At 33.4% G+C, this 20,036-nt stretch overlaps 4 protein-coding genes across 4 annotated transcripts in view; 1 reads left to right on the plus strand and 3 right to left on the minus strand.

Moving 5' to 3' along the window:
* Positions 1 to 1,968, minus strand: part of LOC131851561 (sodium-dependent neutral amino acid transporter B(0)AT3) — a 31,281-nt gene extending 29,313 nt beyond the window's left edge. The window contains exon 1 of the mRNA XM_059202075.1: positions 1,279 to 1,968. Within this exon, the coding sequence (XP_059058058.1) occupies positions 1,279 to 1,968 (690 nt within the window). The remainder of the gene's footprint in view (positions 1 to 1,278) is intronic.
* A 3,670-nt stretch (positions 1,969 to 5,638) lies between these two features.
* On the plus strand, positions 5,639 to 6,151 carry LOC131851574 (bladder cancer-associated protein). Its single transcript, XM_059202088.1, has one exon. The coding sequence runs from the start codon at positions 5,814 to 5,816 to the stop codon at positions 6,051 to 6,053; it is 240 nt and encodes a 79-aa protein (XP_059058071.1). The 5' UTR covers positions 5,639 to 5,813; the 3' UTR covers positions 6,054 to 6,151.
* An 8,376-nt stretch (positions 6,152 to 14,527) lies between these two features.
* LOC131851575 (small ribosomal subunit protein eS28) lies at positions 14,528 to 15,235 on the minus strand. The gene is made up of 2 exons (XM_059202089.1): positions 14,955 to 15,235; positions 14,528 to 14,653 (listed from the first exon to the last, which is right to left on the minus strand). The coding sequence occupies exon 1, from the start codon at positions 15,157 to 15,159 to the stop codon at positions 14,962 to 14,964; it is 198 nt and encodes a 65-aa protein (XP_059058072.1). The 5' UTR covers positions 15,160 to 15,235; the 3' UTR covers positions 14,528 to 14,653; positions 14,955 to 14,961.
* Positions 15,236 to 15,873: 638 nt separating this feature from the next.
* Positions 15,874 to 20,036, minus strand: LOC131851566 (translocon-associated protein subunit alpha). The gene is made up of 5 exons (XM_059202081.1): positions 19,827 to 20,036; positions 18,774 to 18,965; positions 17,891 to 18,168; positions 16,866 to 17,106; positions 15,874 to 16,404 (listed from the first exon to the last, which is right to left on the minus strand). Exons 1-5 carry the CDS (start codon positions 19,885 to 19,887, stop codon positions 16,334 to 16,336), a joined length of 843 nt encoding a protein of 280 aa, XP_059058064.1. The 5' UTR covers positions 19,888 to 20,036; the 3' UTR covers positions 15,874 to 16,333.

Consider the following 20,036-nt stretch of genomic DNA (forward strand, 5'->3'; position numbering starts at 1 on the left):
TTAACGGATGCCTACGTTATAACATCTACCTGCATGCCAAATTTCAGCCCGATCCGTCTAGTGGTTTAGGCTGTACGTTGATAGATCACTATGTCAGTCACCTTTGAGTTATATATATTTAGATTTAGTTAACCCTTTATTTAATGTAGTTATGATATTTACCTTCTACGATATACCATCTTAAACCTTTGCATCATCATCATTACATAGTATAAAACAAAGTCGCTATTGCTGTCTGTCCGTCCCTATGTACCTATGCTTAAATATTTAAAACTACGCAACGGATTTCGGATAGAGTGATTCAAGAGGAAGGTTTATATATATAATACATGTACACCCATGCGAAGCCGGGGCGAATAGCTAGTAAATAAATAAAAGAAACATTTAACATACGTAATTCAATTATATGGATTTCTATGATACAAATATCGATATAATTATTGTATCGACAATATTTTAATCGCATTAATTTTAATGAACCTAACTCTACTCATATGGAGGTCTTACAGATCATAGTACTCGACGGCCTCAGTGGTCTAGCGGATTAACACACTGTCATACTTCCGATGATCGTGGGTTCGATTCCTCGCACGGCACAAATATTTATATTCATAGTATGATTATTTGTATCGGTCTGGGTGTTTTCTATATATAATATGTATGTACTTGGGTCTAGATGGCGCTGTGACAATTAGCCTGAGATTATTATTATTATTATTATAGTAAGGGATATTTTATAAAGAATATCTACCCTCATCAGTTATTCGATAATGACAACGTGTATATACTAGCTGTTACTGCGGTTTCACCGTTATTCTGATGTATAAGCTATATTCTAGTAAATATTCATTAAAATCCATTCGGTAGTTTTTGCGTGAAAGAGTAACAAAAATCCATCCATCCATTCACACTTACAAACTTACGCGTTTATAATGTTAGTAACATTAGTAAGAAGTATGATAATATATAGATTCATAATATCTTTTTAGAATCATCCTTGCCAGATATGTTAAAGCGTAATCATATCATCATCAATCATATATGGTAAAATAATGTCAATCTTCATTACACAGTATAAAACAAAGTCGCTGTCGCTGTCTGTCCGTCCCTATGTATGTTTAAATCTTTAAAGCTACGCAACGGATTTTGAAGCGGTTTTTTTATAATATATAGAGTGATTCAAGAGGAAGGTTTGTATATATAATACATGTATACCCGTGCGAAGCCGGGTCGATTAGCTGGTAGATCATAATTTATAAAACGAATTATGTAACTTACAGCGCATTCTGGTTCAGTGGTGTAAGATCCATTGCTGAAGTATTTCTTCGGGCATTCAGCCCACGGCAACTCCGCCTGGAAACTCTGAGCGAAGTAGAACAAACACCAAGCTATGATGGAATTGTAGTACAGCGCCACGTTGAAGGAAACCACCGCCGAACTGATGCCTATACCTCCCAAATATGGTGACACTTGATGCCATACTCCAATCGCGCCCTTTCTCAATCTTTGTCCAATCGCCAACTCCAAATAAAATATTGGTATCCCTTCAATAGCCAACATTACAAAATATGGAATGAGAAACGCCCCTCCACCATTTTTCTGGGCCAGATAAGGGAATCTCCAAACATTGCCCAAACCAACGGCATATCCAACCGTAGCTAGGAGGAACGTGAGTTTACTGTCCCAAGATTCCCTTTCTCCCTCGCCGCCCTCTGGCTTGATGCCAGCTCTTTCTTCTACAGAGCTGGCTTTGCTGGTTGGTGTTTCGGATAAGCGCCTGTTCGGACTAGTGTCTTCGAATGCCTCGTTAGTGGCTCCGTACATAACATGTGTACGGTGCGATGGATGCCCATTCTCCATTGTGACCAGTCGCCCACGTAATTCCTTCATTTCCATACGATCTACAGACCTTTGCGCGTACAGGTCCCGCGAGCTCTGTCGCCTCATCAAATGTGCTGTGTTCGCCATTATCTGCTCCTTTAATCTACTTTATTGTCTATTTTAATTATTGTCGTAACGATCTAATTATTGTCATTTTATATCATAATGAACTCAGTTGTATTGTTTTACAACGAGCTGATTCTCACTGTCGTGGCACATAATGGAGAGCATTAAATAGCACGTGAAAGTTATGATTCCCTTTATTAGAGACACCGTTGGTGGCATATGTATCGATTTGCAACTGGACATTTTTATGATTACATCAAGTGTATCAATCACAGATTATCGATTTATATTCACATCACTGGCTGGTCGGAGATCACTAGTTTTTATTGAACATTTTTTTTTTATTTTGAACGATAGCCGAATGGCGACCGACCTGCTTGCCGGACGTCACTGGCGCGAAGCTTTCGGGGTGAGGCGGACCAGCATATCACGCATGCGCAACCAGAGACCCCTCTTGAATCTTTTGAACCCTCCTACACCCAAATAATGGGTTTTCAGTGCGAAAGAATTAAAATCACTCTTTTCGGAGGCAATCAATTAGCGAAAATTAGACTACGGCCTTACGTCGATCGTTAAATACTATTATTCCATAGTAATTCCGTTATATAATGTATTCTATTCAGTAGTGATTTATAGTACATATGTAGTACACGTGTCGTAACAGGGGAGTAGTGGGGGGCCCTTATATAGAGATTTGTTTAATCTCAGCCTCTAATCAAGGATAATGACTGAACTAAGGATTGTGACCCGCTATATCACTCAATGTTTGGGTCCTTAATATACATTATTTATAGAAACTCATAATAAAATGATTGTAAAGTCTGTATTGTATATGGAATTGGTTATATTATTTTTCTCTTAAATTTCCAAGTAAACTTTCGTTAAAACCTCAATACCAGTAATTTAGAGAAAAATAATGTAACCAATTCCACATATTGTTGAGAAAATGGTCAAACGTTTAATTTAGTTAACTACAATTATATATATATAATGTTATACACTATATAATATTAGATATCAACCCAAGTTAGAATTTGAATCAAATAAATTCATTTAGGTAGCATTACTCTGTAGGGTTTTTCTAACTAGCCTAACTATTTAAAGAAACTCAGCTTCTGACCCAGGAGGGCAGGTTACATTTCTCTTAGGCCAGGATGCAGGAATATTCTATAGTTAATATATAATGAAATATATCTAATAAATCTATATTCTGTAACAGCATATTTGTAGTGAATGCGAGACAGAGTTACTTTCACGTTTATAATATTAGTACCTAAGGATCATCCAAATTGTATTTAAAAGTTCTTTTTGTTGTGTATTTTATATGTCTCAAATAAACGTATTTTCTTTCTTTTCATATAATATAATAATAATAATAATTTTTATTTGTCTCAAACAAAAACTTTTCACATAATACAACCGTTGCCCATAAAATAATATAATTTAAAACTAATGAATGAGACAAAACGGTCTATAACTCAGCGAGGGCAGCGAGTCCACTCTCTATGCTATTCTGTTATAGCCTTTATCAGTAAAATAATACAATATGAGATCGACGACGACGATAGCATATTAAGTTAAGTTCTAAACTACAACTAACAAAGTAAACATAAACATTGACAATAACAAACTTAAATATACATAATCTAAACATTATTCATAATAATATAAAATGTATATAGGTAATATACATTTTATATTATTATATATACATACATATTTTCTATACTTAAAAACGAACAAAATACAACCAATTGTGTGAACTACAAGAAATAACTTGACCCTTACTTTGTTTCATACAATAGAATAGAACACATATTGACTATGCCATGGGCGTTGTATCATGGTGCCGGTGACAGTTTCATCACAGATAACATAATAAAAATGTTTCATTAATGTTTCGTGTCACTCTTAAAAGTTGTCGCGATTTACAAATTATGACTTAGTATTTCAGCTGTACCACATTCGTAATATATTAAATCATTAATAACTTAAATGTAGTAGCACCATGCTACAGTGCACACGGTATAAGTTTCAAGTACAGCCAGTATATAGATATTAGCTATGAGTAAAAATAGGACAACATTCTCTGTGGACGCTTGGACAGTGATTTATTATCTTACAGCCCGCAGGCGGTGTCCTCCATAAATATCTAGCTAGAAAAATAGATACTGTATTATGCTATATCTACATTTTAGTCATTCTTGATTGATTTAAAACAGATATTTAAAGTATTAACTACTTTTAATATTATTGAAATTTTACCTATTCTTCACACAAATTATTTGATAATAGAAAAATATCTCAGGAAACAACGCCAACATTTTTTTGGCACTTACCTAAGTTCATCAATTTTTAACATAATTTTTCCATTGTGCCAAAAGTAAATTGGTGCTTCAATTAAAAATACATTCAAGAAAATTAACTTTTTACGTCTATATATTATTATACATTATTTGCATACATTACAAAGTATCAACCAAGTCAATCTGCATCTGATAGATTGCTATCAATAATTACAATAAAATTAACAATAATTAAAAAAATAAATTATTTATTTATTTCACTAGTATATACTATCTATACCCGCGGTTTCACCCGTAAGAGATTATAATAATGTAATATCTACATATATTACTGTAAATATTCGTAAATTCGTTGAGTAGTTTTTCGTTTTGAACTTTATAATATTAAAAAGAAAGATATAAAATGAATATCGAATATATGTTACATCATGACAACTGAAAATATAGCTGTAAATATAAGCAACGAATAACTAACAATGTGCGCATATTAGCAGACTGTCTCCGACAGCAGTGTAAATAAATCAGTGCGCTTTTTATCCAAACAATAAACATTGATTTTTCAGCTTTTATGAATATACCGCCACCGTTACGTAGTGACAGTAATCCTATTTCCGTTTCCGGTTGTTTACGCCCTCGTTTATGTACTATAAAGTTATAGGAATTCCTGAGTTGTCAATGTCATTGTGACGGCAGCAAACAGTAATGCCAGATTAGAGGTTTCGCCCCAAAAAACAGGTGACTTTGTAGCAATGGGTAGAAATCTATATTAATAATTCCGTCCAGGGGTACGGTAGACTCGAACGAAACCTTATGTGAATAACAAAACATAAAAAAATATTGATTTCTAGTCGACAACATATATCCGCAAAATTCGGATTATGGAGTATTTCGTTAAATTCTAATTACAAACACTGACAAACAAACTGCAGTCGCCATCTTATCATGTCACTAGCTAACAACTAATCACAATACACTACGCGTGCGTTCGCGCCAAAGATTCATCATGTGGATATTTGCAAAACTCAGTGGAAGTATAAAAATACGTGAATTTTGTAAAACACGTTACCTTTGAGAAGGTTAATAGAAATATCGCCAATAATCTTTTTCAACACCACTCAGGTAAACTGGTAGATAAAGCTGCAAGGTGTTAAGTCCGCCATATATCCGTTATTATGTGCATTTAAGTTAAATAAATATATCTGGGTTATATCTTGAATCTACTACTATGTAAAGTACATAGTGGATTATGGTTAAATTTCAGGGAGGAACCCTGAAAATTATCTGGCAATACTGTTTGACGACTTGTATTCAGAGCCGTAAAACGTATTAATAAAAAAAAGAAACCTTGACAGCTTTGTCATTGGCTGTCATATAAATTGTTACTGTCAAGTGTCAAAATTGAAATCAAAACTCATTTCATGAATCGCAATTGCATTTTTCGTCCATTACTACAAAAATAATAATGATAAACTTTACTGCGTTCGTATCATGTCGATTGCGGCACAATTGTTGATCTACGTTACTGTGATACAGTAGTCTACCACAAGCATATCCGACGAAATGTATTGTTTGCAATGGTTGATCCCCGTTCTTTTAATTCCGAAGCCCGTGAACCCGGCATTAGTGAATACACACGTTATGTTCATGGTGTTATATTTAATAGGATTTTTCCTTGAACGGAAACCATGTACAGTGTGCAGTGTCGTCTTCCTAGCCGCAGTGATTCTCATTTGTTATAGCGGCATCGGGAATTGTTTATTTTGGGCGAGTCAGTGTGAAGCCGAGAAGTATGATACCTAAGGCTGCTCGCATACCTTCCAGAGTTACCTTTAAAACTGCTCAAAGTGCAACCAAGTGTTCCGGTCGTGCGGAATGGCGGGAAAACGAGGAGACGTGTTGCGACGCCATGCGATTTTATCAAAATGTTTTTTAAAAGTGTAAATAGAATAAATTTTCTTATTCCCATTTAATTATTGTCATATTTACAATATGACGTTATGTAAACGAATCTTGTGCCGACATGTACTTACTAATCTCATTGTTACATTGGATATTTAATTAAGGTGATATGCTAATGTACAGTTATCATTAGTGATTACTAATTATAATTATTATTGTAATGTGAAATATAACTTGGGAATACAACATGAGCTGTTTGTTTTTAAATATCTTACATAATTATAATATTATTTTTATAATAGCATATTTATGTAAACAATATGGACCTTATCCTTTATTAATACAGTAAACAAAACATTCAAATATTTTAAAACTTTTCTGTATTTATGTTTACCAGTGCAACAGGTCAGCTTTGATGGATTCATAAATATATTAAGTATATATAATGTATTTCTGTTTACTATCTACCAAATAATAAAAAACTATAGTTGCAGTGATTATATTCATTCTTTATATACACACAATATTCACTCTATAGTATTGAACAATGAATTTGTATATTTTTAAATAAATATACAGATATATATGTTAATGATATAACCTCTGAAGGAAAAGAAATGGTTTAAAATGAAGAGAGTCACAAATATGTGTAATTTAAGAAATATACACATTCAGGCAGGTTTTGGTACCTCACAATGTTTTCCAGGAAAACTGTCCACGATTATCTGTTGTTTCAGATGATACTCTAAGATTGTGGTAATGAAGATCAAAGAAGTTTTATTGGTGATTTTTGGATCATCAAAAATGACCAACAAAACATTTAATATGATTTCAGGGGTGCCACCTTTTCAATCTCCTCATATTCTTGAGACACCATGTATATTAGTTGTTATTATTACAGATCTTACATAAGTAATACTACGACATAGAATAATGTCAGAGCATAGAATAAATATATAGATGTTGGTGCCATACAAACTGTTTTAGCCGATCCTTCAGACAGTGCGGCTAAGGCAATTTGTTCTCTGGTAAGGTAATGGAGTGATTAGTTTTGGGGTCAATGGGACTGGCATGTACTTAGATTGTACAAATGACCCTAAATTTAAAAGATATAAAAAAAAGAAAAAGTTCAATACTGAGCTAATAACATAATTATATGGTCGCTATATATGTGTAGGCAACAAATAAAAGTAACTTCTATCACATTAATGATAATTCAAAAACCACTTATCATATTTTGATAAAATTTAAATGGGATTATGTGAAATTTTCAGATAAAATAATACTTTGAGATTATAGCAGAAAATAATGTTTTCAACAAGGAATGATTTCTGTGGATGGAACCATTTCAGACTTCTTGAGATAACTTATATATCTCAGTTACTATTATTATATAGAACAAAGTTTTGAAAATAAGTAACACAGGAAAGAGATGTAGTCAAATTAAATAAACAATTTTTTTAAGTCTGCCAATAAAGTAATTTATCAGGGAATTCCTTTCTAATCAGTTTGCAGGAATTTCTTAACTATATGCATGTCTTTATATAGTTAGTGATTTTTAATGTTATTTAGCTATTTATTCTTTGGTATGGTACATGTAGGAAAAGAAAATAATTATACAGATGGGACAGAAGTATTTTTATAATCATTAGATTTTTATTATTATACTAGCTACTCGCCTCAGCTTCGCACGGGTGTACATGTATTATATATGTAAACCTTCCTCTTGAATCGCCACTGTAATTTTATTTATTTGTATACATTTTTACAAAAACCGCCGCCACTGTATCGACAGTTCAATGTAGAGTACATTGAAATGTCGATACAGTGGCACCGGTTTTTGTAAAAATCTATACAAATAAATAAAATTAAAGTGTCTGTTTGTAATTTCAAACTAACTGGGTATCACTAAATGCATATGAAAATATATATGGTACTTACAACACAAAATTAAGTTTTAAATAGTCTGACTGTCTGTTTTTGCCAATACCTAAAACGGCTAGACCGATTTTGTTGGGACTATCACTCGCAGATAGCTAATGGTATAAGTTACTTAGGCTACTTTTATTTTATAAATATTATTTTTATTCATACTCTATTGCACAAATTAGAAACAAATAGATATTAAATATTAGTGCCCTCAGACTAAAGTATTCGTCAGGAGGGACATGGCTTCAGCCGTTCCATAAGTCCTTCGGCTGGTTTGGAGTGCCATCTGCACTCGTCCCCTATTATCCGGTGAAGCTGTTAAGGCCAGCTGCGGCCGACAGCATTAGAGTAATCCGAAAAAAAAGAGAAGCTACGATTGTCGCGGATTCGATTCCTCGCACTTACAAACATCATGAATACAAATTCATGCGCAAAACTGTTTGTATCGGTGTAGGTGTATTCTATGTATATTTTTTAAGAATAATGGAATGATGCACCCGCCTGCCCTAACGGTTTACGATGGCGAGGCACCAGTGAAGGATGATAAAATGAGAATGAAGTTAGGTCCGTTATCCCATATTGGCGAAGGGTAATTTACCACGATTTCCAACCTGACATGGTACATTGCTCGCAATGGGGTTATTAGACGACATTACTAATAATCACCTTTCTCCTTTATATGTACATTACGTAAGTATTTACAAAAAAATCTAATATATAAAAATATAGTATTTCTATCAGAGGGGAAAGGGATTGTTAGTAATGTGGACTCTCGACCCCATTGTTAGCAATGTACCATGTCAGGTTGACCTCCACGCGGTTCCCCCTGGAAACCATCGTGATAAATTCCAGATGAATTTATCACGATGGCTAACTGACCTGACCTCATTCTCATGTTATCATCTTCCACTGCCCTGCCAGCGTAAACCGTTAGCGCAGGCGGGTGCACCATTTCATTATCATATACAAAAAAAAGTACTTCTATCAGTTGTCTAGCACCCATTACACAAGCTTTGGTTAACTTAGCACTAGATGGCGCTGTGTGATTTGTCATTAATTATTATTGTTGCTATTTGCCGTCATTGTAATGACACTTGCGGTTTCATTTTGTGCTTTATTTCAAGTGTAAGATCACACATTGTAGAATAACAAGATGCAGTGTATATACTAGTGCAACTATGTCTGGAGTTCAAACTAGAACAAGTGGTCGGAATAGGATAATTTGTCTGAGGACAAAGTCCTCACTATGTAACACAATTCCTTACGATTGTCGTTTGAAACAGAATAAAATGTTTGTGTATGCACTATTTAAGTTGCAAATGAGAACCGTAGAATTTAGCTTATATTTTAAAATATATATATATATATATACTAGCTGTCCCGGCAAACGTTGTTTTGCCTTAAAATAAAAAAAAATTAGGAGTGGACTACCCCTAACATTTAGGTGGATGAAAAATAGATGTTGGCCGATTCTCAAACCTACTCAATACGCTCACAAAATTTCATGAGAATCGGTCAAGCCGTTTCGGAGGAGTATGGGAACGATAACTGTGACACGAGAATTTTATATATAAGATATATATAAACTGTAAATATTTACGCATGTCGTGGCAACCGGTAACTAAGTCAACACTATATACCTGAACTTTTTGCAAGGGATAATAATTGTAACCTCATAGTGTAAATAAATAACTGCAACTCTCAAATATTTTTAATTTACATAATTTAACTGCCAATAATAATGATATCTCAGGACAAGTTACACAGTGCCATCTAGTCCCAAAATAAGCAGAGCTTGTATTTTTGGTATTACTACTTATATAAATACATTCTTTTTTGTAAATCTTATCTTATTAATATTATAAATGAGAAAATTTGTGAATACTGAACTGATTTTGATGAAACTATACAACAGAATAATACATAAGCTATAAATTTGCGGGTGAAACCTCGGTCCCAACTAGTATATTCATAATATACATAAAAAACAAGAGAGATACACATAATTATAGTCAGGAATACATATATTTGTCCCGTGCGGCATCGAACTCGCGACCATCAAAATAAGGCAGTGTGCTAAACCCTGGCACACCGAGACCGTCGAGTGCCTCTAATAGGCGTACATGAACAAAGATCTTACGATTTTATTTGATCTAGAAACAGTTTATGCAATTGTGAACCGATTACCTAGTTATTTATAGCAAGAGGGGAATGGATGGCCCCTTTTGATGCAACGGATGCACTAATAGGTTGCTCTCGTGGCATTTCGAGTCGAAGTCCAATGGAATTTAATTTGGATTTACTTTGTAAAATGGATAAAATTGATAGGGGGCGAATAGAGCAATTTTTTATTTCAATTAGCAAACTGACAGTACCTAAGTGGTATTTGTTAAATGATTAGGAAAAGATTAAAGATTATTAATTAATAATAATTTATTCAGCATTGTATAATCACAGATAACATAATATTACATAATAATACAGTAGAACTTAAATGCTATATACAATCACACTATGAACTGAAAGGACCTTCACTCATCTGGTGCCGCAGCATGTCACTGCAGCTTTTTTTCGGCCTACTCTAATGCTGTTGACCGCAACTGGCCTTTACAGCTTCACCTGACGTTAGGCGGCGAGTGCAGATGACACTCCAAGCCCGCGGAAGGACTTATGGAGCAGCTGAAGACCAACTCCCGCCTGGCGGATACGACTTTAGTGTTAGGACACCGCTAGAGGTTCGAACCTCGGCTCAGACGGTCGTAATTTCGATCCCCGTTCGAATTGGACAGGGGATGGATAGCGCTGATTTTCATTGAACACAGAGTAACCTCACATTTTTTTTTTTTTACGATGATAATGGAATGGTTCTCTCGCCTGCGCTAACGGTTTACGCTGGCGGGGCACCAGTGGAGGATGATAAGATGAGCATGAGGTCAGGTCAGTTAGCCGAACGTGACAAATTCACCAAGAATTTATCACGATGGTTTCCAGGGGGAACCGCGTGGAGGTCAACCTGACATGGTACATTGCTAGCAATGAGATAATCAATCAGTAACCTCACATTGACGGTGGCGCAGCTCAAGTCGAGTGAATATGCGTTACAACTCTATTTCACATTAAAAAGTAAGCTATACCTTTCTCAGGGTCTAGACTATCTGTGTACCAAATTTTACTTAAATGGGTTCAGTATTTTAGGCATATAAGCGAGACAAACAGTTACTTTCACATTTATAATATTAATATTGATTAATTCCAATATCATTCATGTTAGTCTATAAAGTATTTATAACATGAACCATTAGTAGCCTGAATTTAATATAAGACAGAAATCCCACGCGAACGATTTTACAGTCTACCACTGGTAGTTAAGTATGAGTATTAATACACAAACAGTACAATTAAAATCTACCTGTACGTCTGTTTATAGACGTAATCAATCCTTCGATTATTTAATTATCAGATAAAAATAACACACGTGAAGTACCTACTTTATAGCCTGATAACATAACACTATACCTACTAGGCCAGTGTTTCCTAACGTGGAGCCCATGGGGGACAATTAAAACTCCCTACTTTCGACTTTATTAAAGTTGTATGGAATATAAATTTTAATTTTTTTTATATGTTTTGAAAATTTACTTACTCAATGAGGAAATTGTTAATGTAACATTAACAATTTTCTAGGGATTTCTTGCTAAAGCCTATTATTTATGTGTTTTTTATGTGAACAGTTTTTTAATATTATAATTTTACATAGAAGGGGGCATAAAAATTTTGCTAAGGTGGGCCATGGCACTAAAAAGGTTGGAAAACACTGTATTAGATGCTACTACTACCTACCGATAAGAGTCATTTAATAAATTAATGCCAACAATTTTCGTAAAGACGTCCTCAGTGGTCTAGCAGTTTAGCACACCGTCTTCCGATGGTCGCGGGTTCGATTACTGGCACAGTACAAACATTAGTATTTTTAAGTATGACTGTTTGTGTTGCTCTGAGTGTTTCCTACATAATGTACAATACCAATAATTCAAGCTTTACTTAGCTCGGCACTAGATGACGCTGTGTGAATTGTCTTAAAAAAAGAACTGTTTACCAATCGAAAATGGTACAAATTTACTTTCGTGCTAGTTCAAATAGATATAAGCAAATACAAGACTTATTTTGTTCATTCTTACGACCTCACGCTTAGGATAGAAAGGTTTCCAGTGTGACCTTTCCACCACAGACCACATGGATGACAACTTGACAGGAAAGCCATAAAAGGAATGCATAAGTTTAAGGTCCAGTCGTTTCAGAAGTTAGCGAAAAAAACAAACCTTCAAAAGATTTTTTGTTAGGAGTACCGTATATAGTTTCATATGCATTTAATGAAAAACTGTTAATTTGAAATTACAAACACACACTTCAATGTTATTTACATATGTCTTTTATGTTAATTCTATTTTACTAACATAGCGACATAATTACAGATTCTCTTAGGTACTATTTTGCGGCTCGGTTATTACCGCTATTATTTATATTGTGTTCGTCTGTTACGAGTAGCGACGGGTGAAGAAACATGAAATAACGAGTCCAGTGGTGCCATCTACACATGTATATTCTTGCGTTTGCGTTGCGTTTACAATAGTTGCATGTTTTACTATAATATATATGTATGAGAACAAAAGCGAATAGGTCCCAATCTGACAGGCTTGTTATTTTTTAGTCTCCCAGCGTTGCTAAGCAACGGTGTTGCCGCGCGCTATCCGTAGAATCGCCACACTATTCACTGACATTGAAATCGCAAAGATAAATTAGTACAGAAGTTATCGAGTACGTAATACGTATACCGGTATGCAAATTTAATACAACACACGACATCGACCTATTTACCTAGTTATATTAATAAGACGAGACTATTTAAGATAAGAGTATGACTACACAAGGGTCAAATAGGTACCTATTACAATACTGACTACTACCTACTAACCTACACACTAGATTTTTTTTATGGCTTGGTACGATGGTATATTTGGCAAAATCAAAGTTTGGGAAAGTATAAGATTTAATAATGAGGTGGGGGGGGGGAAAGGAGATTGTTAATAATGTGGAGTCATGACTAGCTATGTACCATGTCAGGTTGACCTCCACGGGGAACCGCGTAGACGAAACCATACTGATAAATTCCCGGTGAATTTGTCACGATGGGCTAACTGACCTGATTCCATGCACATTTTATCATGCTCCACTGGTGCCCTACCACGTGAACCGTTGCGCAGGCAGATGCACCATTCCATTAGCATCCATAAAAAAAATAAGTATAGGATAATTTTGGATTTGGAAATATGGATCAGAGAAATAGATTAGAGGTTTGAGAATTATATATTTACAACTTGCAGACACGGCCACGCGCTACTGTGGCTCTTGAATAAAATAATATTGCGACTATAAATTGATATGTAAGTTATCCTTTTCTTTCAAGTTGGATCAAATTGCACACAATGCGCAAATCAAATTTGAAATCTGTTCAGTAGTTTAGGAGTCCATCGCGGACAAACGACGTGACAAGTAATTTTTATATATGAAAATAGATATTAATACTAATAAATACTACATACAAATGTTTTAAATGTACTCGAATTTATTGTTAGATGATCGCATGCTAAATATAATACAGAATAAACTCAATAATTAAATTTTTTCAAGAAATGGACGTTAATGTTTTAATTTTAAAGTCTTATCGTTAGTTTTTAAAGTCTATTCCAAACTTATATTTTGAGTTAATACTTCATTATATTATGCGTGCGATATAGAAAAATTTAGAGACGCATCGACTTCGCAGGATTTGATTTATTTTGAGAAATATATATTATAAAGGTGAATTGAAATATATACAATATAAAGGTGAATTGTTTGACTGTAAGCGGATTTAGTCATAAATAAATCAGTCCAAATTACTCACAGAGTATGTAGCATTCTAGAGTAAAAATATTTTTTTTAAATAGGGTATCATTTAAATTTATTCCTTACAAACAAATAATTGAATTTTTGTTTTTTTTTTTGTGGAATTACAAACAGCTACAATATGAACAATGCTTATAGTGGCAGGTGATATCAAACTAATAAATATGTAACCCACATTATTAAAAAATCAAGCACTACTGTACTGTTTGCATAAATTCATTTTTAATGTTTTGTCCGCATATCCAAGCTTGCCTCAATTAAAACAATTATTGTGTGAAACTTTACAAACTTTTCTTATTAGAAGATTGATATTAAGTAAATTTTAACATAATTCTTATAAGACTAATGCCAACTCTTTTAAAATAACATTTATATACAAAGAATTATGTATGTATTTCACCTAATTAATATTTTGGAAGATATTTCATTCACCTTACTAAGTAATAGTTGTCAGAAAATACTGGTTAGAAAGGTCCACATTAGAATAAAATAAAACAACATATAGTTAAGTCATTTATTACGAGCTGTTTTTAGAGATGGTCATCTTTGACGGTTTCTTACAGATACATAGAAGGTTTAAAGTGAGGTTATTATATTGTGCCTTAACCTAGCCTCGACTGCCACATCTGAAACAAAAAATACATTATAATAATAATAATTCTTTATTGGAAATCAAAAACAATTCTATACATTGTGAAGAAAATCATTCAGAAATTATAAATACACTACCTCAGACTATAAATTTATTTGTAAATAGTAGAAGTAAAGCTGTTAATATCTATTTCATTTAGTCTTTTTTTACATAAAGTTCACTAACGCTGTAAATTGGATTACAATATTGGAAAATACATAACCTCAAAACATTTTATGAAATATATTCTCATGAGTATAGGATTGGTGAACAACAATAATATACCAAAAATTTACCGTTAATTTATCTTAATCTCCTAGCTTCACGTTCAGACTCAAGGAGGGTCAGAATGTCACCATCGCGGACTGGTCCCTTCACGTTTCTGATGATCTGGCGGGTGGTCTCTCCGATGAACTCAACTTTGACCTGTGTACATTGGCCTTGTGAGCCAGTGCGGCCCAAAACCTTGACAACGCGAGCGAGAACGTTGGATTTATCCATTTTTAGTTAGTTATAGAGCAAAACCACTAAAATACACGTGTGCTAAACGTAGCGTGTGTAGAAAAGAAAGAAATCGCAATTTTGACAGTCAATGATATTTCAGCTCAGTGACAGTGACGGTTATTAAATGTCACTTCCACAGAGTACTTTACAAGATTTTTTGTTTTTTTCTATATTAAAATAACTCTTTAGTGTTTTTTTTTTATTTTGGCAAGTCTAGTGTAACTATTATCGATAAAAATGGGTTTTATCAAATTCTCAAGTATTTTTTAAATATGTTACGCAACTACTTTGCAGATATTAAACGGTAAATGTTGACTACTAGGTAAGGTAGTTAGTTATGTACCAATAATAATGTAATGTAATTTTATAACATTTTCCAATAATTAGCACAATAATAAATTAATGTTTATTTTGTCATGACAATAATCGACGGTTAGGAGAAAATGTACTAAGATTTTTTTAGATACATAATATATGAAAGTATTCCGTGACCATACATAAGGATATCTTACCCATTACAAATGATATATCAGCTTAGTTACTTATTATATTGAATGAACCATAGTTTCTTAGGAAAAGATTAAGCTGTCGATTCCGACGCTTTACCGGTTATTAAAAAATACCTCTGTAATGAAAGTGACTAAATTACATGCAGTAATTTATGTTAAATAATTATTGCAGCAGATAAAATAAAAAGAAAATTAATAAAAATGTAACATTTTATTAAATAATGTCTTCTCGTATTCGCACATGTTGGTACAAAGTTCTCAACACTAGTTATTTGTTCCATAATTTACTCTCATCACACACTTAGCAACTACAAACCACACAGTCTATTATACAAGAGCAGCTCAATTAAATCAAGAATAGACCTTGAAATTCATATTTTGATATTAATACACTGAATAATATTGCTGAAAATGTAAGAAATATGTGCATACACAATTTTTTCTAGTATCTATTTACACAACCAGTAAGTGTCTAAGATGACACCTCTAAATTCTAAAGCAAATATATCGATACTTAAAAAAAAGTAGTAAATAATCATTGATAAGCGGAGTTTATGTCATGTAACCGTAATTATTAGGTCTATAATTGTTTTAATCGTATCGCACGCATCTGAATCGCCACTCATCGCGATTGATGCTGCGATTTTCTCTGCAACACACAATTAATCATCCCCGGCAGATCTCTTCGCTTTTCTCGCCCGTGGTGACTGTTTCGGCGTTTTGGGAGATTTTTCTGTAAATAAATTTAATGTGACATTAGATATTGTGAAAATGGCGTAAATATTAAAAAAATATATATACCAACTTGGTGGCAAACAAGCATACGGCCTATTTGATTTCACCATTCTTTATTACAACATTGTGATGATTAAACGCAGTAGTAATAAATTGTATTCTTACTCTACTATCAGACAATCTGCTAGAAAATCACAAATCAATTAAATTACAATGACTACAATGTAATTAAACCTGCTTTAAAAAAATCAGTAGAGTTTCTTGCCAGTAGGGGAAAAAAATATTAATACAAAAATGTTCGTAAGTGGCTAAAATGTACTACACTTTATTAGTGTGTCCTACACTAATAAAGTGTGGTACATTTATTAGGAAGTTATATAAGATTTTGATATATATATTAATTATTTTTTATTTTGATTATGTGTGTGTACTATAAAACAATAAGTAAAATGTCCTTACTGAGTTGGTTGACGACTTCCTTAGGCAGCCAGTCGTAGTCGACGTCGCGGGCAGTGCCAGTCTCCAGCACACGGGGCGCGGGTCTTGGCGAGCGACGCCGGGCGAGGGACGAGAGCGCCTGCTGCCCGAGCACTAACGCCAGCACGCCTGCCGCGCCCAGGAACACGTACAGGAAGAATGTCTCGCCGTCCAGACCTTCTGACACCTCCACTATGTTCACCGTCTGATTGTACACTGCCTCCTATACAAGAAAAAAAACCAGAGTTAAAAAATAAATAGGCTTTATTATTTATAAAGGTGAATTTCATTTTTTTGGCACATCTATTATATTTATATGTAAGTACAAAATTCATTCCATGACAAGTACATACATCAGAACATTTGTACATTATTATGACATCCTAGTGTAATTGATAGTCTAGTCAAACAATATTACTGGCAAGAATAGGTACTAAATTCTCAGAACAATTTAAGACACTGCATTAAAAAATTAAATTGTAGGGATCTATTTACACCTACATCTTTCCTAATTAAATTGAATTAGATTCCACTTGCATTTGAAATTACTTAATATAATTTCTTAACAAAATAAAAGAAATAGATAAATCAATCATTGACATGTAAATTAAAGAATTAATTTAATCCACAAATACTATTTACAGAAAATTAATTAATTCTTCCTTCAATCAATCTCTTACAGCCTTTGGGTAGAGGAGAGAAAATCTGAAAGTGGTAGGTGGACCATAAAGGGATTATAGAAAAAAGGCATAGTATTATAAAATATAAATATAAAGTAAAGTAGCATGTTAAAGTTAAGATTGTAAATGATTTAAAAACTAGCTACTCGCCCCGGCTTCGCCCAGGTATGCATGTATTATTCATATAAACCTTCATGATTCACTCTATCTATTAAAAAAACTGCTTCAAAGTCCGTTGCATAGTTTTAAAGATTTAAGCGTACATAGGGATGTACAGATAGCAATAGCGACTTTATTTTATACTATGTAATGATGTATAAGCTATACCTGGTAGAAGTTTCCACTCGCATCCCTGTAGTTCAACTGGATATTCAAACCAAAAGGTCTGCCAGCAAAGGCCTCATTGGGTATAAAAGAGTATGCAAATGTGGCTTCTTGTTTTGGCTTCACTTCACGGTTGTACGGCAGGGCTGTGAAGTTCTGAATGTAGTAAGTGTAGTCCATAGGGTATCTGAAGGAAGCCTCCATTGAGTCCACAATGTAATCCTCAACACCCTTGTTCACAAAACCAACAAGGAATTCCACTGGGAAGCCGGCTTGCAGATCTGGAAATAGAATTTAGATATGTATATCATTGTTAATGATAACCTGAATGTTGCAGAAGATTCCAGGGATCGATAGATGGCGAAGGATTGATTAGGCTTACACCCATGGGGGCACATAGGAAGAAACAAAAAATAATCTAAGAATAATATATCTTCACAGTTATGTTGAATAATAAAGCTATAACAGCAATAATAACCATTATTTAGAGTTACTCTATTGTCTAAACTAATTTTGCCACTGGTAGAATGCTTTTAAGCTATGTTCTGGCTTGAAATCTGACAATGATATCACAAGATATGGATGTATATTATAGTTCTCAGGAATGGTAAATTATTCTGGGTACCATGAGCATATCACAATAGATTTTTTGATACCTATATTCATGTGCAATGATACACATAATGGAAAATGGTAAATTTTCTATTTGGGATTGCTTTTTTGGCAATCTCAATGTCTGTCTGTCCAACCCAGGTACCCAGTTTATCTGGGGTCCGGATTCCCTGTACATCTATGCCAGAGAACTCTGTTCTTTTTTTTATTGTTATTGTAAATGATTTTTGGAAATACCGATACATTTAAAAAATATATGTAAAATAATATTTACCAAAAGCATTATCACCATAGTTAGGCACAGGTTTGGTGAATAAAATAGTTGTGTCTACATCTTGTGAGGACTTAACTACTGAGTCATCATCATCTCCGAGACCATCATCGCCTACCACCTGATTATCTTCACCTTCTATATCTACTACGTCATCAAGCTCATCTTCTTCTGCTCTCGCTAATATTGTGTTAGCTGAAAAACAAATTATGCACAGTTAATTTTAAAAAATGTAATTTGAGTTTAGTTTATAGGCATATTGCGGCCAGTAATAAATTATTTCATTTTGATGGGAAAAATATAACAATATAATTTTCTCATTTAAAGTATACCGCTGTTGTTCTAACTGTAACAGGCAAAATTATGAATCTTAATTTACAAAAGCTATTGAAACTAAGAGAAGAACATTATTTATAATTATACAAAACCATTGTTCATAAAAACCAATTTTAACAATTTTAATATTCTTAAATAGTTGACTAAAGGATATACTAAGAGCAATAGTGACTGCTAGAACAAATTGACTATTTATAAAATATACATATGGGCATATTACAAAACATAATATCCCCATATGTTGAACTTTTACATAAAATGTAATAGTTACTCATGAAATTGATATCTAGGTCATGTTTTAGACAGAATATAATTTTAAATACCTTATAATTTATTAGGTTATTTACACTCAATGTAATCTTACAACAGTGAATAAACTATATTTGTGTGTAAATAACAAATTCATGTATTAAATATGAATTTTTAATTCACACCTGTTTTATACTTCTTATTAGAAACATTAAAACACTACTTTTTTTTATTTTTTTGGTCTATGGCCCATAAAATTTAAAAATAGTATGTAGTTGTACTTGAAGTGCTAAACTTTCACTTATAAAATAGGTTACATTTTCTTAAAAATCATATAAGCCTTTATCTTCACAAATAGACTGCAATTATCAGTCAAATACCAGTTCCCACACAAAAAGCCGAAGATATTCTGTGCCACGTCCATAAGTGGACTACTTTCTTAAATAAAAATAAATCTGAAAAGAAACTCACCACTCTGAAAGCACAGTAACGCCGCAGGTAGCACCAGGAATGCCAAATATAACAATTTCATTTTGATTTTCTATATATTATACTAATTTTAAGTTCATAAAACGAAGGTTAGTATGAGAGTGGAATAAAAACCATTCACTTGGCGTAACAAACGGACAAGCATCGCTAGAGGTAAAATGCCAAAAATTTCTTTCCAACTCGATTGACGTG

The sequence above is a fragment of the Achroia grisella genome, unplaced genomic scaffold (genome assembly GCF_030625045.1).
Source record: "Achroia grisella isolate CSIRO2021 unplaced genomic scaffold, CSIRO_AGI_Agris_v1 utg784, whole genome shotgun sequence".
NCBI lineage: Eukaryota > Metazoa > Arthropoda > Insecta > Lepidoptera > Pyralidae > Achroia > Achroia grisella.

Coding starts and splice junctions, on each gene's coding strand:
- LOC131851574 (XM_059202088.1), top strand. CDS start 5,814: ATGTATTGTTTGCAATGGTTGATCCCCGTTCTTTTAATTCCGAAGCCC.
- LOC131851575 (XM_059202089.1), bottom strand. CDS start 15,159: ATGGATAAATCCAACGTTCTCGCTCGCGTTGTCAAGGTTTTGGGCCGC.
- LOC131851566 (XM_059202081.1), bottom strand. CDS start 19,887: ATGAAATTGTTATATTTGGCATTCCTGGTGCTACCTGCGGCGTTACTG. Junction 18,966..19,826: donor GTTACTGTGCTTTCAGAGTG/GTGAGTTTCTTT, acceptor TTTGTTTTTCAG/CTAACACAATATTAGCGAGA. Junction 17,107..17,890: donor CGAGTGGAAACTTCTACCAG/GTATAGCTTATA, acceptor TTTCTTGTATAG/GAGGCAGTGTACAATCAGAC.